Here is a 26,438-nt window from a genome sequence, read left to right as displayed (position 1 = left end):
CAAACCCCCAACCGGAAGTCAGAATGTTACTCACAGACGGCTACCTGCTTACATTAGGGGAACCAGCACCCAGTCTTTGAAGTACTTCAGTCTCAAGCCAGCAAGCAGGCGGGTTACCTCCAGAGTCTGTATGTGCTCAAAGTTGTCCGCGTCCCACTGCTTGATCTTCCGGTCTTTCCCGGCGGTGAAGAAGAGGTGAGACTTGGGGACAAACTGTAGGTACATCACACTGAAAGGCAAGAAGAGTATTCAAATGTCATCCAAGTCCACGTTATTCAGAGTCTTACATACATCAATAGCTTTTGAATAGCTAGCCCTAGAGTGTCTTACTTATACTTTAGAATTTTAAATGTATAAAATCTGAGACACTAAACATAGACACATGCTCAAGGGAAATGGTACAGGCGACTGAAAGGGAGTCTCTGAAAAGACTGCGCCCACCTGTCATCGTGTGCAAAGAGAGACTTGTGGCAGTCCCCGAAGTCCAAACCCCAGATTTTCACATTCCTGTCGGCAGAGCCGGTTGCTATCAGTGCTCCGTCCTACGAGGAAGAGAGGAAACACATCGCTTTACTTGATTATCCGACTCTGTAAAGTAGAGAAAGACAAGCTACCAGAACAATTAACCCACTCTCTCCAAAACATGAAAATCAATGCCAAGAAAGCAACCCCATTTCTCTACCAAGAGCACCTACTTTGCCTTTATCCGCAAACCTACTTAAAAACTTGTTAAGCAAAAGCTTCAATGTTTCTGCACAGCTACAGGGCTGTGTTGTGCCTTGATGGAGATTGTCTATTGACCTGTTAAGTAGGTAGGAAAAAGCACCTCTAATCTGCTACAGAATTTGGGCGAAGAGAGGGAGAGAGAAGGAAAGAACGAGAGAAGTATCTACTAGAATGTTGGGACCTCGCCATGTTCCCTATCACATTTCTCTCTCCTCTTCCTATTTCAATGCCTAGTTCAAATGGCTGTTAACAAGAAAATCAGAAATCTTTTTTAGCACCAACTTGTTCTGTTAACTCGCTCGCTCAAGCACAGGCCCACGCCTTTCATACCGACTGGATGATGTTTTTAAGTATATATTGCCACCCCTAACCGCAACTAGACATTGCAAAGATAGGATTCTGGTCAAGAGACTAAGTTTACAGAGTGGAAAATACCTGGATATCCACATAAGAAAGCTAAGGCCCATCCTCCTTACCTGCTTTCAAAGCAAAGGGGGTGCCTTTTTAAAGTCTTTTATATGTTAGGGCGCTCTATCAATTATAGTATTTTACACAAAATATTATTTGAGGAATCCACAACAGGGAGCTAGTTATGAGGATTAATTTGTGAAAATATTCTGAAAACATTAAAATATCATATATATATGTATATATATGATACTTCGATGTTTATATATGTGTATATATATATATATACACTTTAATATATATATATGTATGAATATAATATATATTATTTTGCTTTTGGGTCAGGGGGAAATATACAACAAAATGAAAAAATAAATATTCTAAAATGACCTATCAAGCCAAGAACTAAGAAAATGCTTTAGAAAAATAACTTGTTACTGAGATACTATTTAAATTTTACTTACATAAGAGATGTCCATGCATATAACAGGCAGTTTGTGTCCATACAGTGAGAGAAAAAACTAAACATAAAAAAGAATATAAATAATTCATGTTTGTCTATAAAATACAGGCATAATTTATTACGTTAATCTAAAATATAACTTCAAAATCCAATGCTAACACTGTCTGGGTCACCTTATGTGTTTATTCTCAAAAGCAAACCCCTGCTGACAGCCGCACCCGTCTCGCTTCATACCCAACATGCCCTTGCCAAGGACAGGGCAGCCCAGTGGAGCGGGAGGCCCGGAAGCCTCCTGCCTCCCTTGCACACAGCAGAGATGGTCTCTGGATTGCTCAGCTGGAGAGACCCTGGGGCACTTACTTCACACCATTCCCAGGTTCAACGCAGTCCCACCAACCCTGCGGGTAGGGCCCAGTAAACAGTATTGTTAAAGCAACACAAAGACCCTGATATAAAGCCAAGTGTGGAATCACTGCCCAGGACACCCAGCAACGCCCCTGAAACTACTGGCTAGGACAGGATTTTCTGAATATATGCAATATAACTTGCTTTAAACAAAAGCTATAAACCAGAAGACTCTTTTAAAACTCTCTTGGCTTTCCTAGGGCACCTACAATGTTTGATCCACATACAAGTTTTTAGAAATATGCTCCTGTTGGGCACTCAAGGCCACTTCTTTTTCTTTTTTTAAATATATTTTTATTAATTTCAGAGAGGAAGGAAGAAGGAGAGAGATAAACATCAATGATGAGATAAAGTCATTGATTGGTTGCCTCCTGCACGCCTCCCACTGGGGCTCGAGCCTGCAACCCAGACATGTGCCCTGACCGGGAATAGAACCATGACCTCCTGGGTTCATAGGTCAACACTCAATCACTGAGCGACACTGGCCAGGCACAAGGCCACTGCTTTTTAAAAAAATATATATTATATTGATTTTTCAGAGAGAGGAAGAGAGAGGGATAAAGAGTTAGAAACATCGATCAGCTGCCTCCTGCACACCCACTTACAGGGGATATGCCTGCAACCAAGGTACATGCCCTTGACCGGAATCGAACCTGGGATCCTTCAGTTCGCAGGCTGATGCTCTATCCACCGAGCCAAACTGGTCAGGGCACTAGGCCACTTCTTTCAATCTCCACCCAGGCCAGTCAGAAAGGGAGAAAGGCATGACCACGGTACCTTTAAAGTGTCGACATAGAAAATCTTCACAGTGCAGTCCAGCAAAGACACAGCCAACAGGTTCTGATGGGGTGAGTACCTGACACTCAGAACTTCTTCATCCAGCTGCAGGGTTCGGGTTTGCTTCACAGAAAGCCTAGCATCACAGAAATCACCCAGAAAAAAACAATGAGTACCTTACAAAGGCAGACGAAAATACCAAAAAACTCTGGAGCTCAAGAGAAATACTCAAAAGTCCATTCAGTGAGTCAGTCCCCTTTCAGTCCAAGAAATGGAGGACAATAAAAATGTCTACTCACCTCTTCTGGGCACTATTTTCATCTTTCACCAACTCAAAGTCCCAGAACTTGACAGACTTATCTGCACCACCTGTCACAAAGCCACGCTGAAAACCAAATGACATCCCAATTAAAAAGAATTTTAGCGCAGAAACCTGGATAAGATACCAAAATAGTATAAAGACCATTTGTCTTCAATGGCATGAGATAAGAACTAAATGTGGTTTCTAATTCCCTCAATATCTTTAGGGGCTGCTGCCTCAGACCGTATTTGAGAATTCCTAGTGACACAAATGACAGATGACAACTAGTGGAAAGTCCTAGTTATACTTCCGTTCGGCATCAGGAGGAAAGACGCAGTGAGCGTTGGGGGCTTGTACTCCACCTGAGAAGGCAACAGTCTAAGGAATCTGCTACTAAGTAGTAAAGCAGTTCCACAGATAAACAGACTGGATCACCTAAGTAAGTTTGTTCACAGTATTCACCTAAGAGCATAAACGTATCCCTACACTATCGCTGCTTAAAATATGTTAAAATCGCTTCCCAGTATCAAGACAGTTAGCCTCATTCCGTTGCAGAGCTGGTGTAGTGCCCAGAACACAGAGGTAGAAACAATTTCAAGCATCTGGTCGGCCAATTCAGAGATTTGTAACAGGAAACAACTTTACAGTGACGCTTGCTGTTGCCGTGGTGATAAAGACCACCTAGTTTACAAAGTCATCGCAAAAATAACAATAATCTGCCCTGACTGGTTTGGCTCAGTGGATAGAGCGTCGGCCTGCGGACTCAAGGGTCCCGGGTTCGATTCCGGTCAAGGGCGTGTGCCTCGGTTGCGGGCACATCCCCAGTGGAGGATATGCAGGAGGCAGCTGATCGATGTTCCTCTTTCATCGATGTTTCTAACTCTCTATCCCTCTCCCTTCCTCTCTGTGGAAAATCAATAAAATATATTTTAAAAAATAACAATAATCTGCATATTGCATGTGAAAATATTTTGGAAGAGACAGACCACTGTACAAATGCAAGATGGTGTAACCATTTAAAATTTACATGCTGCTGCTGCATTCTGACTCCAACAGCATTACCCACTCTAAAATCCAGATTCAGTTTTTTCCAAAAATGTCTACATTCAACGAATGAAGATTCACCACCATTCAGAGTATGCAAATGAATGGGCCACAATCTCTTAAGGTATTTTAAAATAATACCTCACAATGTTCTTAGCCACTGCACCTCATGGAGGGTGATGCCTCTGAAGGAAGCCCACCGTGAATGACTCGTAAGGGCCAACTTATCTGCTAAAACACTAGACTTAGTCACAGATGGACTAAAAGGGGAGGAGAGCCTACTCTACCCTCTGCACTGCGCTGCCCAAGGAACTGTCCTCTTAAGAAGTATCATAAAGCACTGGCAGAAAACCATGAAGGTAAGGAATGTGATGACATGTAACCGATGACTGAGAGCAGCTGAACAAGGACTCATTTCACAATGACATCTAGGACATCACACAGGAAACTGAAAGATTAGAATAAACATGCCTTCGTTAAAGAAACCCTGAGAGAAATCTATTAGGCAGCAGTGAAACCTGACAGAAGAAATGGGAGATGCAGCAGAGTCCTGAAGTCCAGATGAGAACATCTGTACGTTACCTGGTCTGGAGAGAGAGACATGGACCACAGAGCGCCGTCATGGGCATCCACGGTCTCCAGCAGCGTCCCCGAGGCCAAGTCATACAGCTGCAGCCGTCCTGTCTGTGGGCGACAGAACGAGCACAGCTCTGAGCAGCACACCCACTACTCCTGCCTGCTCGGGACAGGAAAGACTTCACCGCCAAGCAGCAATACTGCGGCTGCTTGGAAATGGGCTCCACCCCGTGCTCTGTACTCCTACCCAAATCAACGCAATGAAACCCCTGCTGACGTGCGGAGTTAACCCTGGCAGGGTGGCTATTCCTGTAGTAATCCTGCCATTTTCATTGGTTCCCCATCTTCAAAAGGTAAACATCACGGCCACAGGCCAATCAGAATAACCCTAACAGCACATGGCAAACCTGCAATCAGACCTGTAAGTGGACTACGTCTGTGGAACTGGCTTAACCAACCCTTCCCCATCTAGCCTTGGTTTCCTCTCTACCCTACACTGATAATCTACCTACCATGCTAGGGTGAGCAATGAACCTAAAAACATTGTAGCAACTTAGAAAACATCGGCCATGCTTGCTCAGGACCCTGTGTAAGCCACGGCCACAGTGCCAACAGGGACCACACAGAGCGGCAAAATCTGCTCTGAGCTTCTGCACGCCCGCTGGGAAGAGCATGAGGTGGAGACTGGAGTCCCAGGGCTGCCTCTTTCCAACTCAGTGACTGTTGGTGAAATCATCTTTATGGACCCGCTTTTTAAATCTGTAAAAGCCCACCTTTCTACACTGTTGTGGGGATTCAATGAGATAATGTACATTATCCGCCTAGCACAGAGGCTAGGCTAGGGGTTGTATTTTAGTCATACAGGTAGCCTTGAAAGGCATTTGCAAAATTGTCTCTCAACAGCAAATGGCAGATGAATATTTGTTATAAGAATGAAAAATGAGGGAGACTTTTAATTGAATTTAATGCTCTTTCCCTGACAATGACCCCACGATCTCTCCAGCTTATTTGTCACTTTGTGCTGGGCAAAGGATATCCATTGTGTTACACAGGTTTTCTAAAAATAACCATGCACACATGGCCCTGGTTTATGGAGATAAAAATGACAGACACTTGCAAAGCACTTTTCAAAACATTACATAGACCTTACTCCATTTATTCTCACTCCTACTCATTATTGCTACTTAAGGTACCAGCTCTTATTAGTAGCATGTTGTGAGCCAGGTTATTTACACCATTTTGCATGAGAAAACCAAGGCTTACATGGTTAAGTAACTTGCCCAAAGGCCTCATAGCCAGTGAGTGGAAGGGCTGGGTGGGATCAAACCGAGGTTCATCTGGGGGGAAAGCTGTCAGAAGCAAGCCTCATGATCCCATTATAGAGATAAGGAAACTCTAAGAGAAGTTATGGGACTTGCTCCAAATTACCCATTTCTTAAGGGAGAGATTCTGACTCCAAATCCACACCTGCTCATTCCCACATGGTATCCCCCAATCTGATGAGCAGCTGGGAATGAGGCCTTGGTCAGGTTTTTACTGAAGCTTCTATCTGCCAAGCATGAAGCTGGGTACTTAATGTATTTATCATTAGTCTTCTCAAATCACAGTTACATATGTGCTCAAAAAGATGCACAAAAGCCTGACCACCAAAATGTTAGTGAGTTATCTCAGGGCGTGACTTTGTCTTCCACAGAATTGACATAAGGTTTGATTTCTTAGAAACAAAGCAAAACCCTCAAAACAGGGATAATGAACACCCTCATGTTATCCAGCTCTAACACACTTCCACTATGCTAAAAAAGCCAGGTTTCTCAAACACCTTTTCGAATACTGAGTAGGATAGACACCAAAATCCAAGAAAAAAATCCCGATTTACCTTTGTTCCGATGACCACCTGCCTATCACCAGGTACAAAGAATGAGCAAAGCGCATATTCGCAGGTCATTGTGCGGATACACTGCAGTGTAGACCTGTCAGAGAGAAGGCGGAACATAAATGTTTGTGAAGAGAACCTGCCTCCCCATCTTACAGGTCAGGGTGTGTGTTCAATGCACACTTAGCCACACAAAGCGATCAACGTGAGAGAGGACAAAGCCCGAAGAACCCTCGCTCAGACCCAGTTGTAGTCAAGGGAGAAAACCTTGTTTTCATTGCAGGAGCCTCCTCGTCTTGAGGAGCAGAGATTAGACAACAGCAGGCAGAAAAAGCATCTGCTGGCTCAGAGACCCCACCTGCCACTACACAGAAGTGAGCTCAGGATTGCAAGTCAAATTAGCTTATTTCTATCTATCCCTATAAGTTCATTTATTGGACCATAAACATCCATTCAAAAAATATATATCAAATGCCCATTTCATCCATCAAACATTTACTGAGCACCAGGATCTCATAAAGCTTAGCATTCTTTAGGAATGAGACAGATAAATGTTGGTCTACCTGGTACAGGTGGTAGCAGGTGCTATGGAGAAACACAAAGCTGGGGGTGGGGGGGCCTGTATGTGTGCAGAGTGCAAGGGTGGGGGAGGGTAGCAGGACTGCCCTTTGATGAGAAGGCGGAGAAAGGGGAAGGTGGTCCCAGGCAGAAAGAACAGGGAGCACAGAAGCCATGACACAGGCATGTTCTTGTGTTGAAGGCAGAACAAAAAGGCCAGTGAGGCTCCAGGGTAGCAGACGGGGCAGCAGTGAGAGATGAGGTCTGGAAGGGCTTTGGTTTCAAGTTGGATGAGATGGAGCTACTGGAAGTGACATAACTCCCACACAGACTGCAGTGGCTGCTGTGTTGAGAATGGACTATGGGGGGACCAGTCAGGAAGCTATTTCAACAATCCAGAGGAGAGATGATGGTGTGAATCGGGTGCAGGCAGGGCAGGTGATGAGGTGGCTGGATTTGGGTACATTTTGAAGGTAAAGAATTTGCTAATGAACTGGACATGGGTTATGAAAGAGAATCAAGAATGGCCGCAAGGATTTGGAGCCAGAACAACTGGAAGGAAATAATTATGTACTAAGATGGGGAAGTCTCTAAGAAGCGGGTGGGAAAATTGTTGAAGAAATGAAGATCACAAGTCTGGTTCGGGACATATAAAAATTTGAAATGCTTACTAGACATCCAAGTGGTGACACAAACAAAGCATTTGGATAAATGGGCCTGATGGGGAGGGAGAGGCTAAGGCTAGAGATATAACCTTCTGTGTCACCAGCACAGAGAAAGGTGTGACTAGAGGTCACATAGAGTGAATGGACACAGAAAAGTTCCAAGGACTCCCCCGTGAAGCATTCCAACACGAAAGGTAAGAAGGATCCAGAAAAGACTAACAAAAAATAGCCAGAAGAGGAAGTAATAAAAATCAAAGAAAGTGTTTCAAAGAGAAAGTGATCAATTCAGAGAGAGAGTGTCAAATGCAGCTCACAGGTTGCTGGGTTTAGAAACAAGATCTCTGATGTGGTGACAAGATCGGTTTTGGTGGCACGGTGGGGGTAAAGCCTCATGGAGACAGATGCAGACAGCATGGAGATGAGCAAGCAGATGGGGAGCTGAACAGAGAGAGGAGCATGAGACAGGGTTATTACTTCTTTTAAGATGGAAGATAGTACAGCCCATCTGTATGCTGATGGAATGGCCGATGGAAAGGGAAACTGATGACACAGGAGGAAGAAATCTGCGAGAAAGGAGATGAGAAACACTCTCACACACAAATGATGATTAATTTTGTTAGAAGCCCTAACACAGCACTGTGAGGAAGGGCAGAAACCTGGATAATATGAAGACGTTCTAAGTGTGGCAGGTGTAATGGGGGCATATGAACGTTTTCTAGAAGTTTCCACTTTTCCAGTGAAGTAGGAAGCAAGGTCACCAGCTTAAAGGTGCTTGAGAAAAGGTGTGAAAGAGTCACCCAGCAAAGTGAGGAGTGAAGCAGTAAAGTGGCATTACTGGACAGCACGAAGAACCTACCTGAACTTAAGAAGTAGGCAGTATGTTTGTTTCTCTCCAGCATGAAGCTTATAGCTTTCATACATGGAACAAGTTTGAATTTTTTTTTTTGCATGGAACAAAAAGGCAACTTTTCCTAAACCCCAGATATACGCTCAAAAAACACTGAAGATACATTTGGATGGAACTGTCTTTAAGGCCTTAAGAAACTAATAACTAACCATGAAGAGCATTAAGAATTATTCAAAGGGAAGAAAACACTGCTGGATAAAGCTACCGAAAGATAATTTCACAAACCTGTTCCAAATCTTAATGGAGTCGGCTGCCGCGGAAAGGACAGCGATATTGTCCGAGCTGAAGGACAAAGTCCGCACGTCACTGCGATGGCCCCCGAGGGTGACCCTGCTCGTCCTCACAGGCTGAGGTGCAGGCGCTGATGGGTTCAGTGAATATAATTCCACCAAGTTGTTCTGCAGCAGGAAGACAGCCTTTAACTCCCCTTGAGGTGAGAGGATCAGGTCAAAGGATCTGCATGTGGAAATATTCATAAATGTCTCAGCTCCCACAGTTAACTTTTTCTAGGACAAAGGCTTTGCAGCGTCCGGAATCTATGTGAGTGTGAACAAGTGTAAATAATTTTACATGTAAGAGAACTCTGAGTATTGGATACTAGTTGAGTATAAGCTTTTAAGAAATCTGGGCTTAATCACTGGACCTGGCATATATGTTGTTCTTGTGTATCTTTTGTAAGTGACCTCAAATCCTTTCGGCACAGGAGGAATACATTTTTCTTTTAAATTGGCAGCAGGAAAGAATAGTAATCAAATAGATGAAAGGTAAAACTAAAATGACATGACGAGTTAGTGTGCCTGCTATGAGGGAGCGGGAGCTGAGTGTGACACAGGCATCCCACGATCACGGTCTCCAAATAGACAATTCGTTCAGGCCGCTCACAAATTGCGTAACCAAGTCAATACAACACTGCCGCTCGCTGTTCCTATAACACCGCAGGAGCTCCTCAGATACTTCCCACACTGCACGCGTACTCACTTGATTTTGGCAGATGTTTTGATGTTTGTCACCCGCTGGATTTCATCTTGCAGAGTCATTTCAACACTGACTTCAAGGTCTTCCTCCTCCCCTTTGCCAGAGTTTAATCTAGAGGGAAACAAACTCATGCTACCACTTTTCCAGCAGCTTTGCTACTAGTTGAGTCAAGTTCTGGCTCTGAGACTCACAGCCTGTGTGATCTTGGGAGAGGCACATAACCATACAGGATGACTGTGAGAACTACAAATGTAGTGGATGGAGAAATGCTCTGTGCATTGCAGTGTCACAAATGTAAAGTATTACTGCATTTAAGGGGTTCTCTCAAAAAATGGGCTCACCCTAGCTGGTTTGGCTCAGTGGACAGAACGTCAGCATGCGGGCTAAAGGGTCTGGGTTCAATTCCTATCAAGTGCACATGCCCGGTTTGCAGGCTTGATCCCCAGTGGGGGGTCGTGTAGGAGACAGCCAATCAATGATTCTCTCTCCCTCTCCTTTCCTCTCTGAAATCAATAAAAATATATTTTTTAAAAAATGGACAAGTCTCTGTAATTTGAACTATTCCACTGAAATGTATCTGGTAAATTTTTCTAACTTCAGGACATTTTAGAAAATCCATTAACCCGGATTTTTAAAAAAATCCAATCCAATCATGTCAAATGAACCAGAGATCTCAAAAGAGTTGCCAAGTCAGATGACTTTTTATTTGAGATGTGGTTAAGTTTCAACCATTGAGGAACCAATTTCTATGACTATAATGTCCTATTTCAGGGTTATACAGCCTCCAGACTTCAATTACATGATTGTCCAACCAGCCTTCTCACAGTCCCACAGGTGAGCATCGTGCAACCCGCTTCCTTCTGTACAGGCTGCTGTCACTGAAGACACAGGGCTGCCCTCTGGGAATTTAAGTCATTTAAAGTGATTTTTAAAAATCTGTCTAGCTCTGTGTGGCTCTGAGTTCAAGACTGGAATGCAAGAGTCAAAAAGCTGTACTAAAGAGCAGAAATGTAAACGTGGACTACCAGCATGCCTCAACATCTAGCTTTTAACAGTAACTGGAAATAGAGTAAATATTTCCTTAACCCAGTTCTCTATGGGTACTATGTGGGCCCACCCAGGATACCTGACTATTAGTAAGTATATGGAAACACACCTGGCTTTCTTTCTGGCCTTCTTCATCTTCTTATCCATTTTCTTCTGAATCTCCTCTCTGGAGAGGATGCAGAACAATTCCAGCACAGAATCAATTCCCTAGAAAGACAAAAGGCTGAGTCCAGGATGGGCAATTTGTCAGCTAGCTTTTTCTCAGTAAGAACTAAACCCATTTCCTTTTCTTCCCTAATTAGTTGTATCACCTTGGACAACTTAATCTCTCTGGGTTCACTGTCTCATCTGTGAAGGGGGAACACCACCTCCTACTCAGAGCACTGCTCTGAAGACTAAGTATGAGTTAATGCTTTGAGACTGCTTAGGAAAGCAAGCATGTAATGGCTGCTCGTAAGAACATAACAGCCGTTATTAATGTGGTGGCTGACAGAAGCTCGGGATTACAGGTCCACACGGTATCATCATGACTTTTAGCATGACCAAAGGAAAACTCATCTTCACACAGACTATGAAAGAACAGGTCTCTGAAAGGAACGCCTAGTCCTTGTGACTTCCTCCTGCGACTGGAACTCACATGGCAAGCAAGCATCCTGCCTGTCCTGTCGGTCGAGAGGTTCACGACTCTGTCCCTTCCTTCCCGCAGGATGGAACCAGCTTTTCTGCAGGTGAGGATGCGCTGCAGGAGGAGCAACAGGGAAGAGGAAGGTTAACCTCTGAAAAGACGACTAAGAAACGCAGATAACAAAGACATTCCCTAAAACAATGCCAAGAATTATAAATTCAATAACAATTATCACTTTCCCCACCAGTCAGCTCAATCAGAGACCAGAAACAGAAATGCCTTACATCCTCAGGAGCCTCGTCCACCTCGAGGGCACCATCCTCTGCTTCATGTGTGTCCTGTATTCCAGGGGACGACCCCTTGATTTTCTTGGGCTCTGGTTCTTCTAGATCTTTAATCTGTTTTACAAAAATGGAAACTATGAAATAATATGTTCTAGGAAATAACTCTTAACCCTAATGACTTAGGAACCTGTCCTCATGGCCACTAGTACCCTCCACTCAGTGATCTCTCTGATCAAACCTCTTCAGTGGCAGGACATTTACTAGGATATATTAAAGACTGACTATTACAAATGCATACAAAACATTGTTGGCTATCCTATCTCCAGTAACTTCCAGAGTATAGGAACTATTATTTAGTAACAAGGTGACAAAATGATGATTGACTCTTCATTAACCTTAAAACCTTCTTAGGTCAGCGCTTCTCAACCTGTGGGTAGCGACCCCCTTGGGGGTTGAACAACCCTTTCACAGGGGTCGCCTAAGACCATCGGAAAACACATATATAACTACATATTGTTTTTGCGATTAATCACTATGCTTTAATTATGTTCAATTTGTAACAATGAAAGTGGGGGTCACCACAACATGAGGAACTATATTAAAGGGTCGTGGCATTAGGGAGGTTGAGAACCACTGTTCTTAGGTAAAAGATCTACCATATTCTAGAGCAGTGGTTCTCAACCTTCCGGCCCTTTAAATACAGTTCCTCATGTTGTGACCCAACCATAAAATTATTTTCGTTACTACTTCATAACTGTAATGTTGCTACTGTTATGAATCGTAATATAAATATCCGATATGCAGGATGGTCTTAGGCGACCCCTGTGAAAAGGTCGTTCAACTGCCAAAGGGGTCGCGACCCACAGGTTGAGAACTGCTGTTCTAGAGGGAAAGATTCAAACTGGCATTAAGAATTGCAAAAGCATTGCAAGAGAGGTTATACTTTCCCCTTAAATAAAGAAAAGCTAAGCCCTCGCCTACTAATGTAGAACCTATCGAAGTGGCTGTTGGACACACCACACACTGAACTCCAGCTACCAGTAAACCTAAGGTCCAGAATCTTTTCCTCACAAAATCTGTGAGGACCTGAGAAAAAGTTACAGATCTCAGAAAATACGTATTTAGAAACACACAAACTTTACAGACTTTTGTTTTAGGGGAAAGAGTCACTGATATTCTCAAGTCCATCCATGGACACCGAAGGTGCAGGAATATTAGGCTAAGAATCCCACAAGCTAAAACATTAGCATGACCCGCCTAAAGCTATCCTTCCAAGCCTGAACCCATGAGGGCAATGGAGCACAGAATGAAGAAAACTTGTTTAGAAGTTGCAGGTTATGAATGTGATAGCATTCCTCTAGAACTACATGACACTGTGTGAAGCACTCAGTAATTATATCCGATTTTTTAAAGTCAATGAGCCCCTAAAGCCGGTGAAACACGACAGGCACATAATGAGAAAAAGGAATTACCTCTTGCAGATAGGCTATGTCCCAGGCCCTCAGCTCACTGTCCGAAGCCCCTGTGATGAGTCGCTTTTCTTCTGACACCAGAACCAACCCCCACACCTAGAGTATAAAGAGATTCCAATAACACAACTTTTAAGACCCAAGGATGTATGATGTGACACTCCAAGAGGTTCAGTACACTGTAGTGCATTTGCAAAGTCCAATATTAAGGTAATTCTGTCAACATGGATTGTGAGAAATTCCACTGTTGGAAAGAAAAAATGGCCTATGGCACAATTGTTGTCTGATAACTTGACTTTTCTCTGCAATTTGCTATCTTTAAAATTAGAGAACAGTGTTCAAAATAAATCCTAACAAGAGTCCACTCAAATGAAGATTTTTAAGTCTGATACTTCCTTGCCTCATAAATAAAAGGAGCTCCATTCATATCTGCTGCATAATATTCAGCCTCAAATACCCTAGAACTAAACAATAAAAATAGCAGTACTATTGCAAATCAATAACCAGAGATCTAACTCGCTTTTCCTCCTCATTTACTCCAGGTATATGCTTTTGAAAGCCTGGTTTGAACAGAGTAGGATGCAAAGATGTGAAGTATTTCCTGATCTCTACAGAAGAGCTCTAAGTTCAGGTAACTTTTATAATGACTACAATTTGCTATTCATATGTCACCGGGCCAGGTACTGTACACACAGTGTCATTAGTCTCCCTACAATCATAAAGGTGGACACTTACTATTTAAAAGTGATGAATTTAGCCCTGGCCAGGTGGCTCAGTTGGTTGCACCAAAGGGTTACAGGTTTGATTCCCCATTAGGGCACATATCTAGGTTGCGGGTTCGTTCCCCAGTCAGGGCATGTACGGGAGCAACTCAGATCTCTCTCTCTAAAAAACAATAAAAACATATCATTGGGTGAGGATTAAAAAAAAAAAAAGATGAAACTCATATTCATGGGTTAAAACGTATCCAAAGCCAATTTTAAGTAAATGCCAGTATCTGCTGATGCCTGGCACCTCCCCAACCACACTGACACTGTCTCTCAGGTAGCACTGGAAGATTACTGCTGCTGAAAGCCAAGAGCCATGAAAGGACCGGGGGAGAAAACCAGCCTTTCCTGTTGCCCCGAATTCTTCCCCTGGGCCCGGGAGCCCACATGTACCTCAGTTCGGTGGCCAACCATCGTTTTGAAGCAGTGCTGGGTATCAAGGTCCCACCATTTCACCACGGTATCTTTTCCACTAAAAGGAGAAACAGGAAAAAGCATTATTAGGAAGAACCTTGAAACTAACAGGGAGACCAAGGTCTCATTTGTAGCCTTAAACAGATAAGGTACAGCAATGTCTACCGCTGCTACTCTCCCCGACTTTCTTTTAGAAAGTAAAGAACCTGAGCTGTCCATGTGAATATTTTTAGGTATGGTATGGCTCAACTGGTTGGTGCATTGTCTCATGCACTGAAAGGTGTCGGGTTCGATTCCCGGTCAGGGCACGTGGGGGAGGCAACCGATTGATGTTTCTCTCTAAAATCAGTAATAGGTTTCATCTGTAAGCCCATCATGTTTATCATCACAGCACGAACATTTTTGCACACTGTCTAACTCTCCCTGCTCCCTAGGCTCCCATGTCATTTTTCTATCAAAAAAAATGCCGCCTCGGTGAAGTCGATAAGCCTTGATTCCTTCCAATCCATTTCTGTATTTAAGGCCTACTGCCTGAATTATTTTGACAGCTCTTGGTCTGGTTGCTCTGCCCATTCCTGTTCCCTTGTCACATCCAATACACTTCTGTCCGATAATCTCAATTTCCGAAGTTCACACCAGACTCAAAACCAGGCTCTTAATCAGCACCATTCTCAAAACCTCCCATCATCTGGCTCTAAAATTTCCTGCCAATGGGCTCTATTCTGCCCTGCTCCCTCACTAATAGAAATCTAATTAAATCCCCTTTCATGACCAAAGTGGGGAAAAACAAAACAAAAATCCCATTTATAAAGTTTTTCCTACAAAATTCCACCTCCGTTATTTTCCCTAAACTATAATGTGCATATTCCAGTAGATCTGCAGTCATTCCTGCTCTCACGGAATCTATTATCTGAACAGGACACACTGGTGTTCCACTCTCCCCACAGGAACAGCCTACCACTGGCATAGCACGCATGTTCCTTCATAAGTTCCCGAGTTATTCCTATGGCTCTTTTGGCTAGTGTCTGGCAAACCTCAGGACCCCAAACTTTCCTGGGTAGCCATTCCTCAGGAATGATAATTGTTACATTAGGTTAACCCTATGCAATTGCTGATATCTGACCAATCATTTTTGATCTACACAAATGGACATTTCAAATGGTTCAACCTAGTAGATGCCAGAAGGCCTAAATACGGAGCACATCTCTTCTCGACAGGCTAAACAAGCGGTCGCCAACCCGTGGTCCATGGATCAGTGGTGGTCCATGAGGTCCGAAAGGTTGGCGACCACTGGTTTAAGGAAACCTTTGGAGCAGTGGTCGCCAACTGGTGGTCCGAAAAATTGGCGACCGCTGGGCTAAACCAAATACTTAGTATTCACCTCTGCCCACTGCTCCATATTGTGATTTCCTACTTTCTGGGGATCCAGAAAGTGGACAGCTCATTCTATAGAAGGCACATCAAGAGGTTAAGGAACATGGAAAAATTGGTATCAGAAAATAGAATTTAACCCTTTGCACTCCGCTGTCCCCTCTCAGGGGACATCGGAATTCTAGCATATCACTCGGATGTCCCCTCTCAGGGGACATTGCAGTTTATTAGTGATTACGGGGAATTGAGTTATTTCAACGCAACTTTTTGAGACATGCATGTTTCCCTGAAGTTTTATCTTGAAATGGCACAAGAAATTAAAGCAAAATATCGTAAAATTACTAAGATATATACAAGAAATGTCAGCGGGTTTTGTGTCGGATTAAACAATAAACTACATATTCCCGATGTGGGACAAAGAAAACGGGACTGCATTGTGTGTTCTAACAGGAAAACACCTGGTGGCAGGCGTCAAACCACTTATTACTGTCAAACATGCACTAATCAGCCTGCAATGCATATTGGGGAGTGTTACAAAACTTATACTGTACAAAATTATAAACAATAAAATATTGCTTTTTTTTGCAAATATACATTCCTCGATGTCACCCAATTCATATAAGTCCAATATCATTATAATGTTACTTGGTTCCAAAATTATACTAAATAATACGAGGGTCTGTAAATGCACGTTTCCGCCGCAAAGTAGCGTCGAGTAGCTGGTAGCCAATGTCCAGAATGGTTCGGAGTGCAAAGGGTTAAAAATACTATGAATAACTTCAGATAGCTTCTATGATACTGTTTGGGAGGGGAGGGGAGCAGAGAGAAAAACAGAGAACAGAGGAAACTAGAACATGAGCTTGAGTGTAGCGTGGAGAAATGAGTAAGGAGTGGAGCAAATTCCCTCTTTAAAACCCTTCACCTAGAGGAGAACTGGAAGCGAAACTTGTTTCCTTACCTACTGACTAGCAGGTTCTTTTCTCGTAGGAACAATGCTTGTGTGATGGCGTCCTTGTGCCCCTTTAGACGGTAGAGGCCACTTTCATTGATCACGTCCCACACAATAATATCTGTGTCCTAAAGGGATCAAATAATATAGAACCTTCTTTATCATATAAAGGGCTAACAATAGGATGTAACATTTTTATTAAAAATTTTTATTATATAGTCCTTATAATCACCACAGATACTTTATGTTCTTCCAGTTTTGATGTATATATCCAGGTTGATAATTTCCTATTAAACTGACACCATGCTATTCATTAAAAAACCCTCCCCTTTTTTCACTTAATGCATTTCCATTTTTCCATGTCTTTCCAGACTGTTCTCATTTTTTTAATGGTCTCTTAATAATCCTAAGGATATACAATAATTTATCTAAAAAATTTTTTCTATTTAAGCCATTTAGGTAGTGTCCAATATTCTACCATTACAAATATGTGAAATGGACATTCTTATATATCTTTGTATATATCTCTGATCAGGATAAATACTATGAAGGGAAAGTCTTGGGTTAAAAAGTATTCCTATTTTTCAGGTTTGCAACTCATATCATCAAGGTACTCTCCAAAAAGGGTGCACCAATCTCTGTGTCCAGCAGGGGTAGTACGACAAGACCCATTTCCTCATCCGCTCAGCTCTGGGCACTATCAGCTTCTCAAAAACCACTGCCTATTTCACACGCTATAAATGCTGCCTTGCCCTAGCTGGTTTGGCTCAGTGGATAGAGTGTTGGCTTGCGGACTGAAGGGTCCTGGGTTCAATCCTGGTCAAGGGCACATGCCCGGGTTGCGGGTTTGATCCCCACTGGAGGACGTGCAGGAGGCAGCCAATCAATGATTCTCTCTCATCATTGATGTTTCTATCTCTCTCCCTCTCCCTTCCTCTCTGAAATCATAAGAATACATTTTAAAAAATGCTGTCTCAATATTTATTTGCCTTGTATTTTCTGAATACCAATGAGAAGTTCTGTACACGGTCTATGGTGATTACTGACCATCTGTACCTCTCTCGAACCACCGAGTCCTGTCTTTTGTCTACCTTTTTGGGTCTTATTTTCACTTTATTTTAAGTTATTAAGAGACAAATGATATTAAAGCTTTCTTCCAATATAGAAAATATTACATGCTTTCCCCCCATTTTATTGAGAACAAATTGCTATACATCACTGCGTAAGTTTCAGATGTACAGCAAAATGATTTGATGTACACATATTGTGAAATGATTACCACAATAGGTTGAGCTAACATCTACCTTCTCATATATATACCCAAAAAAAGAAAAAAAAGGAAAAATATTTTCTCCCTGTGATGAGAATTCTTAAGGTTTACTTGTAAATAGCTTTCCTATACAGTATTAAAAGTACAAATGTTTTAAATTTAAGTATTCAAATCTATTGATCTTTTTTCTTTTATAGTTTCTTTGCTGATATGTTTGAAATCTTTTTCCACTTGGCACCAGGTACATATTTACTTACATTATCTTGCAGTTTTCTTGAAATATCAATCACTCTTTAATATTATGGCATGAAATAAAGCTTTAACTTACCCCCGCCCCCCACAGTTAGCCAATTGTCTAAGTACCATTTTCTACTCATCAGAAATATCATCTCCAAAATATACTCATTAGGAATAAGAAAGATTTGTTTCTGGAACTCTCATTAAGTTGTAATAATTACCTATTTTGTATTGATATGAGATTAGTATGCTTTCAATCATGACTTCATAGTGCATTTTAATATCTAAAACCTCCTTAAAAAAATCTAATCCTGAAAAAAAAATAAACCCGAAAAACTGAAGCCCTCTTTTATTAGTCTTCTTTCCCAAAATCCTAGAGTTTATGATTCATTTGTTTTTCCATAGATGCTTTTAAATTATTTGATCACGTTCTAACAACAACAAAACCCATTGGGATATTTATTTAAATTGCTTTTACTATTCTAGTTAGAAAACACTAGCATCTTTTCAATACTTTGTCTTTATATTCAAGTACATGGTTTGTGTGTCCATTCAAATCTTCTGTTACTTTCTTTAGTCAAGTTTCATAGTATTTTTCTGTCTGTTACTTAATAAACCATTGTAAATGGAATCTTTTACATTACATTTTCTAACTTTGAGACATAGGAAAGCTATCAATTTTACTAAACTCAATGGCAAAGAATGATCATTTTGTCTCTGCCCTTGTGTACTATTTGGGCAGCACTTCCACAATGATGTTATATAGCAGTTACCAGGGGCACACTCATCTTGTTCCTATAGCTAATTGGCTCTAATCAGAGACTATGACAGAAAACAAAATGAACCTCCCCATTCAGACCCATCCGTCTTGCTGTTTCTACCATCTACACTGTTGTGTACCCAATGTGCCCATTGTTCAACAATTTCTGTGTACATCCTGCTTGGCATAGAATTAGTCCTTTACTAGATCAAAGTCTGGGCACTGATTCAAAGTCTCACCTTGGACCCAGATGCCAGCCTGCCTCCCAGCTGATCATACTTCAAGGAAGTGATGGCTGCTTTGTGTCCATTGAAGGTTACATTTCCTTCCCCACTCAGGAGACTGAAGATTCGAATAGACCCATCCTCATAACCAACAGCTAAGTGCAGCCCATCTGGGGAGGGGCACAAGCAAGTGACTTCTTGTTTAAGCCCCTGAAGGATAAGGATCTGAAATCATAACAGTGAAAATAAAAGTAGAGGAGTTAAGCATGTCATCAAGGGAAGAGTGGGAATAATCAAGCACCATAAAATTAAGAGCACCAGAAACTCCAAATCAGTCTTACAAGTAATAATGACACTGGAATCCATCTCAACTTCTTTGATATAGGAATTATTATTAGTACTGGGCAATGAAACATTCAAGAAAAGGCAAAGTTATTTTTTCCAAAGCTCTACATTAGCATAATACATGCAGACATTACCTAGGCAATGGCATGAATTACTAAGTTCTTACCCTATGTCACGAAGTGGTTTTCCATAAAGGGTTGTGAGCACATCCTTGGCTTAACACAGCCCCATCTTATAAGAAACCAACCTATGTGGCACCAGAGTGCTTTCATGGTTTACCCCCAAGGGGCCCTGCACAGCAACAAGTATCCAAGTATTAACTTCTTGGAAGTCACACAGTGAGTGGACAAGATCAAACGGCCTGTATTTGGTTTGGTAGAAGTGGTAGACTTATGCGTTTAGTTACACAAAGTCTCAAAGCCTAGTTTAACAACCTGAGCGTCATCTGAATAAGTAAGAAAAAGATTCAGTCAACACAGCAGAGAACTATTCCTTTTAAATGCCTCAATTTTATAACTGGCTGTGAGGGCAAGTAAAAGAACCTGACAGATAGATAAGTGGTAAAGCAGAGAAACACACACATGGAGGGAATAATGATTACAAATAATTAACTGTAAGTATCACTACACATAGATTGCTAAGAGGTACGCTCCTCTTTGGTGGTGGTTTGCAGAGGTTAGTATAGAACACACTAGAACCTGATACCTGGCTATCTAGAACCAAAGAAAAAAGATTTCCCTTCCAGGGGCACACACATACAAAATCTGGGCATGAAATGGGAGCTCTCGTGCTTCTGCCTCTCCATCCTCAAACACCCACATGTCAACACGGACCCAGGTGATTTCCGGCTTACCTTCTCTCCTTTTCTCAAGTCCCAGATGAAAACATGCTCACAGGCTGGTACTGCCACGTAGCGGCCTTTTTCCCCACGAAGTGTCACAAAGACAATATTGCCTTTCTGGCTGCCAATGAGGCCAAAGACTGCACTGGCAACATAGCGAAGGTACTGCTTGGTGAGCCCCATGTTAGAAGCTCTGAAACCACAGGTGAGGCAGCTGCACAGGCAAACAAAGAAAACTCAGTCCTTTGGGTACGTTGGTTCTACTAGGCTAGCAAACACCAATTGTTTATCATGTGGTTAACTTATACAATAATTCATGACATAAAGTATCTGGGCATCTTACTTTTTTACTCATCCATGATTCAACATGTCATCCCTCATTCATCAAGTTGCAAACTGCTCACATTGTCATGCCCCTCTCACAGATATCTGATCTATGGTCTCAATGTCGATAAATTAGCTTCTGTCCATTTAATCACCCTCTTACGTTTTTACACCGAGACTGAGAGCCTGAGATTAAAAATATTTATCAACGAACATTTATTGTGAACTAACTAGGCAGGTACTGCTGTAGATGCTAGAATACAGGTCAACAAACTCCCTGACCTCGCAGCACTCACCTTCTAGCACAGTGATTCTCAATCGCTCTAAGTACCCAGCTCACCTGGGGCTCAGGAGAGCAGATTGCAGGGACCCGCGCCACCTCCCCTCCCCAAGGCCCATTTCTGACTCAGTAGGTCTGGGAGGGGCCCAAGACTGTCCATTTCTAACAAGTTCCCCAGTGCTGCTGCTGTGTTCCTCGGTTTGGGATCTACTGTTCTAGTACAGTCAGGGTAGCCCCCTCCCCTTGGCACAGAAAATGGCACAGCAACTTGGCACAGGTTTTGAAAGATGCCACAGTTCCCACACTAAGTCAAATTCACTGAAAACACAGGTTATGGATAAAAGAGACAACACGTGAAGGAAGTAACAAGCCAAGCCCACGTGCGCTTGACATGGTAAAGTGAAAAGCCAGCCCCCAAACACCCACGCAACTTAAAAAACACAGGAACCACTCACTGGCCCCATTTTTCTTAGCAAAGTAACCACCGTAAAACCAGTTAAAAATCAAGGAAAGATAACATTCACGTGGTGATAATGCCCTTAACCTACGCCATTTATCAACACTTCCCCAATTCATCTGATTCCATAACTGCAGTTGTTCCTCGTGGTAGTCCTTGGCCATCTCCCGATTCTTCCCACAGTGCTTTCCTTGGAGACGTCATAGAGACTGCCTCATCTTTATTTCCAGTCCTGTCCACATCCCTGAACAGATTAGACACCCCCATTGGAACACCTTGCAGCATCACGTTTAACACGTGGAAAAACAAACTTTGCTTCCTGAACCCCTTGTTGTTGTTTTTCTGACTTTAAGACACACAAACCTCCTAGCCATTCGGGCTCAAAACCTTGTAGTAACCTTTGGCTCATTAATAAAAAATATTACAGCGGCCGACACGTGCTCACTATAGCAGCTTCAGGACTTAGGATGGACGGGGGGCTTCCCAGTAAGCCCCTTGTATTCCTGCACATCGAACCGCCTTTAATACACCGAACCTGCAGAGCAGCACAGCTCAGCCTCCAGGTGGGCACCGCCCTCTAACATGACCACATGTGTAGAGTATCGGCTGTTCACTCTCGTGATCGCGCGGCGGCCTGGGAGCGGGCTCACTGCCCAGCTCACGGAGAGCATGGAATCCTACGGCACAGAGCTGGTCCGGGAGAAGATCAAAATTCACAGTACAGTTTGCATGGCATGCACACCCCCTTTCCCACTGCCGAATAGAAAAATCCCGAGTCGGGACTGCCTGTGTGTGTTGACGAATATACGTACATAACCGAAAACCGTATACAACTGTGTAGTCACCTGCAGCCATGGAGTCCCTTAAGTGGGTTCATCTTTGTAAAACACTTACAGCACCTCGCATTTTGTAAATATAGATATAAAAAAAAATTCTTCACCATAACCTTCCACGGTAGGTACTGCCGTTATTCCAATTTTACAGACCAGGAAACCAGGCGGCGACGGGAAACAGCCCAAAGCCAGACCCGGCCCAGGCTCACGCCAGCATTCCTCGTGGCCCACGACGTTCCTCGCGCGGGTCGGGAACTCCCACCTGTCTCCCCGAGGAGGACCTTTTCCTCTCCCCCCACCACTTCCGCTTCCGGCTTTTTATCACTGAGTTCCGGCACCAGTTTCCCATCTAGCACCTCCGCCGGCATGTTTAAGAAGTTTTTTCACTTAAAAGTCGTAACGCTACCAGCCTCATCTTTTTTTACGCGCGCTGCCCTGAACCCAAAGCCCTTGAAAGGGCTAAACGGTGTGCAGTTCCCAAGACTCCTCCTCTCGGCCCCTCCTCATGCCTCACACAACCTCTCAGGTCCGGCTATTCGGTTTCCCTCCGCGTCCTGCCACCTGGCCTTCACGTCGTCCCTGTCACCGACAACAAGCACGCTCCCTCTGCCTCTTTCAATCGGCCATTTCCTCCGAGGCCCGCTCCCGTTGGGGCCAGTCCACTTCTCACGGCCTCGTCCGCAGCCTCCGGCTTTACCGTCCTCCACACGAGGCATCATCACTGGGCTCACGGCCTCACCTGCCTTGGCGCCCCCACCGCCGCTGCGTCCTAAGCCACAGCCCCCCCCCCCCCCCCCGCGCCTCAAACACGTTGCTTCCACTGAAGGGCGGGGACGCCACTAAGCTGAGCCTTCAGTCTGGAGAGGGTGAGAGGAATTCGCACACCGGACGCCGCCGGAGCGTCCTCGGGCGAGCCTGTGCACGCGCCGACCCCGGGCGCCCGCGCGCGGCCTCCGCTACGGCGTGGGGCGCCCCACCGCCCAGGTGCCCCTCCACCCCAGCGACCGACCCCAACTCCCCCTCGCCTCGTCTGCTGCTGGCAACCACGAAGGCTTCAGCCAGGAAACAAAGTCGAGGAGCGGAGCACCCCGAGTCCTCATCTCAGCAACCTGCGTCCTCACCTCAGCCTCCACGAGGCGCCGGGCTGCTCGGGACCCGCCCCTTCCGGTCCTCCCCCCCAATCTCTTCCATCCGGCGTTTCCTAGGCCTCGATAGGCGGAAATGACGTAAGAGCCGGGCTCTGATTGGTGAGCACCGGCCGGGAACGGAAGTCGGTGTTTCGCAGCCCAGAGCTTCTGCAGCTGGTCACTCCGGCTTCCAGGGACTTGGATCGCCTTACCCTTCCAGCTCCTGGAAGAGTGGTCCGGGGTGCCGATCGGCGGCTTCCTATGAGGAGTTCAACCCGCCCCGCCTGCCGCCCGGATGGGACCGCGGGAGTGAGGTGAGCGGCGCGGCAGAGGCCGGGAGGGGAGGCGGGGCGGAGCGGGCCGGGGGCGCACTGGACTCACCCCGGCTGGGTGTACGGGCAGAGGGTCAGTTCTGTGGCTTCTCTGGAAGAATGATCCTTCCCCGCTGCTGGGTTTCTCTTTCCCGGTGCGCCGTCCCGGACGACTTATCCGGGAGGAGAGAAGGTAGGCAGATCCGGGCACAGGGATCGTGATGCTATGGTCACGGGGGAGGCGCGTGCCCTGGGTTCGGAGAAATGGGGCGCGGGAGCCCTGCGGGTTGTAGTCCCGGAGTGGGATCTGCATGTTGCCCCGGTGGACTGGGCGTCCCGTGTCGAATTGTCTGGATCCCCGCAGCCTCTGGAGTGACATTGGTCCGGCTTTGTGTTTCCGCTCCCTGGCCGCTGGAGGAGGAAGTGACCCGAGCCGACGCCCCCTCGCTGGGTAACTGAGGCTTAGGTGCTCTTGCAGTTCTGTTCGCCTGTATAGTTGGGCGGCACAGAAAAGTTCAGAAATGAGTCCTGGTGTCTATAGCTGTGGAAAAGGAAAGCTAACCTGTGCTTCCGTAGAAAACGGAGTAGGCTACCTACTACCTAGATCACACCCCTTGGATGATCTGATGCTAAGAAAGCTGTTGTACACCTGTGTAAACTGTAGATAACTAATCTCAAATTTAATAAAAGTTGGTGTAAGAGCAGCTGTGACTGAGAGCTAAGGTTATGCATCTTATCAAGTTCCCAATACATACACTATCCAAGAGGAGAACCCTAGTTTCTTATTTAGATTTAAAAGTGCTCAAAGTATTAATACTTATAATTGAAGATAGTAAAGTTCTTTTAATGTGGTACTGCTAACTCATCCTTACAGCATGTGCTTTGGGTGTTTTTGAATGATGATGTTGAATTGGACCTGTGCCCTTGACACGGTTTAGCAATATGTTTGTTATACTCTATTTATTGTCGACATATTTGACTGCTTGTTTGTTTTTCCATCTAAGTAATTTTGAAAAAAGAAAAGTCATTCTTTCCATTTGCATAGAATGACTTAAATATAATGGATTTGATGTTGGGATAAAGGTAGGTGTGCACAAATATCTAATGTACCCCGAATAAATATTGAAATACGAAGACGTAAAGAATGGTAAACCTGTAATTTATGCAAAGACAGTGAAAATGAACTGGTCGAAATGGGAGGTCAAGGGCAGCTGGTGTGGCTCAGTTGGTTGAGCGCGGTCCCCACACGGTTGGGGCACATGCCATGCAGGGGTGGGGGCTCCATCCCAGTAGAGAGCGTGCAGGAGGCAGCCAGTTGATGTTTCCCTCTCATCCATGTTTCTATCGCTCCATCTCCCTTCCTCTCTCTGAAATCAATAAAAACATGTTTTTAAAGGGAGATCAAAAGCAAGGACCAGCTCTCTTTGTAATTTTATCTAGGCCTATCTAATCAGTGTAAGCATTTTGAAGAATAAGTACTACACAGATATAAATAGAAAATGATAGTTTTCTTTTTATCCAGACAACAATCAGGTTGTTTTGAGACAGCGATCCAAGGTGTTCTGCTTAATTCTATTGTCTTTTTTTTTTATTATTATTATTGATGTTTTTAATAGAGAGGAAGTAGGAGAAAGAGAGACATCAATTTTGTTGTTCCATTTACTTATGCATTCCTTGGTTGATTCTTGTATATGCACTGACCGGGGATTGAACCCATCCTCTCTCTTTACCTGAGCCCTCTGTTTGCATTCTTTCCATCACTAGGATTCTTAATCTGAGTCTGAGAACCCTCTCAAATTTATTTGGAAGTATGAGCTTATGTGCTCACATTTTGGATGATGAAAGGGTCTTTATTACTCATGTGATTTTCAAAGGGGCCTGTGACCCCAAGAATGTTAAAAATTATTGTTCCTTAAGGATAAGGAATCAGATTTTCCTGCCTAGCTTGGCTTTGGGGCTCCGTTTGCATCGCTGGGGAGGAGGAGATTTAAATTTCTTTTTGGTTAGAAAGTAAATTTCTGTTTAGAGATGGAGCTGAAAAAGAATTTACCCTTTGTTAAATGCCATGCACTGCCCTTAAATGCCATTCAACTCTGCCCTACAAATAGCGCTCTGTTACTTACTACTCATTTAACATCCAGTATCTTGTGGGTCACAATGACTTAAGATCTGGGAAGAAGGTCTAACAAGATGAGGTTGGAGATAAAGGAGAACCCGGAGTATGTGCTGTCAAAGAAGATAATATCGTTTCAGGAAGGAAATAATTGATAGTAAATGCAGCTAAAAGTTGGTTAGCTCTTAGATTCCACGTTTGGGGAGTTATTGTTGACTTTGAAAGGGCAGCTTTAGCATTGTTAGAGAGGTGGAAGCAAAACTGCAGCACGTTGCATAAATGGAAGAATAGGAAGCAGAGCTGCAAAACAGATTACTTTTTAAAAGTTCAGCAATGAAAAGAGTTTCCATTACCGAAGGAGAAATGGGGTAGGGAAATGTTTTGGGAATAGGCAGACTGAGGGGAAGGCAATCAAGATGTTGTGAGAGAGAATTGAGGATACTGCATTCTCTTTTTTTTGTTTTTTTTTGTTTTGTTTTTTTAAATATATTTTATTAATTTTTTACAGAGAGGAAGGGAGAGAGATAGAGAGCTAGAAACATCAATGAGAGAGAAACATCGACCAGCTGCCTCCTGCACACCTCCCACTGGGGATGTGCCCGCAACCCAGGTACATGCCCTTGACCGGAATCGAACCTGGGACCTTTCAGTCCGCAGGCCAACGCTCTATCCACTGAGTCAAACCGGTTTCGGCCTGCATTCTCTTAAAGAA

The 26,438-nt window shown here is 43.9% G+C and overlaps 2 protein-coding genes across 7 annotated transcripts in view; one reads left to right on the top strand and one right to left on the bottom strand.

The window, feature by feature from the left end:
* WDR3 (WD repeat domain 3) overlaps positions 1-23,349 on the bottom strand; it is a 32,112-nt gene extending 8,763 nt beyond the window's left edge. For all 4 annotated transcript variants that reach the window (XR_011468732.1, XR_011468733.1, XM_070397207.1 and 1 more), the window contains exons 1-18: positions 23,297-23,349; positions 20,294-20,495; positions 19,111-19,320; positions 16,614-16,732; positions 14,264-14,342; positions 13,107-13,202; positions 11,635-11,748; positions 11,363-11,464; positions 10,835-10,932; positions 9,682-9,789; positions 8,929-9,159; positions 6,577-6,670; positions 4,707-4,808; positions 3,079-3,164; positions 2,780-2,915; positions 1,599-1,655; positions 442-542; positions 118-229 (exon numbers count right to left, since the gene is read on the bottom strand). Coding sequence is in view for 2 of the 4 variants with exons in the window: in XM_070397207.1 (XP_070253308.1) it covers positions 118-229; positions 442-542; positions 1,599-1,655; positions 2,780-2,915; positions 3,079-3,164; positions 4,707-4,808; positions 6,577-6,670; positions 8,929-9,159; positions 9,682-9,789; positions 10,835-10,932; positions 11,363-11,464; positions 11,635-11,748; positions 13,107-13,202; positions 14,264-14,342; positions 16,614-16,732; positions 19,111-19,320; positions 20,294-20,464 (2,016 nt within the window). In the remaining 2 variants the exon portion in view is untranslated. The remainder of the gene's footprint in view (positions 1-117; positions 230-441; positions 543-1,598; positions 1,656-2,779; positions 2,916-3,078; positions 3,165-4,706; positions 4,809-6,576; positions 6,671-8,928; positions 9,160-9,681; positions 9,790-10,834; positions 10,933-11,362; positions 11,465-11,634; positions 11,749-13,106; positions 13,203-14,263; positions 14,343-16,613; positions 16,733-19,110; positions 19,321-20,293; positions 20,496-23,296) is intronic.
* Positions 23,350-23,443: 94 nt separating this feature from the next.
* Positions 23,444-26,438, top strand: part of GDAP2 (ganglioside induced differentiation associated protein 2) — a 28,584-nt gene continuing 25,589 nt past the window's right edge. For all 3 annotated transcript variants that reach the window (XM_070396035.1, XM_070396034.1, XM_070396036.1), the window contains exon 1: positions 23,444-23,616. The gene's annotated coding sequence lies outside the window, so the exon portion shown is untranslated. The remainder of the gene's footprint in view (positions 23,617-26,438) is intronic.

The sequence above is a fragment of the Myotis yumanensis genome, unplaced genomic scaffold (assembly GCF_028538775.1).
Source record: "Myotis yumanensis isolate MYYU_CA2020_CCGP unplaced genomic scaffold, mMyoYum1.0.hap1 SCAF_17, whole genome shotgun sequence".
NCBI lineage: Eukaryota > Metazoa > Chordata > Mammalia > Chiroptera > Vespertilionidae > Myotis > Myotis yumanensis.
The sequence above is the reverse complement of the archived record's forward strand: the minus strand, read 5'-3'. Positions and strand labels throughout refer to the sequence as shown.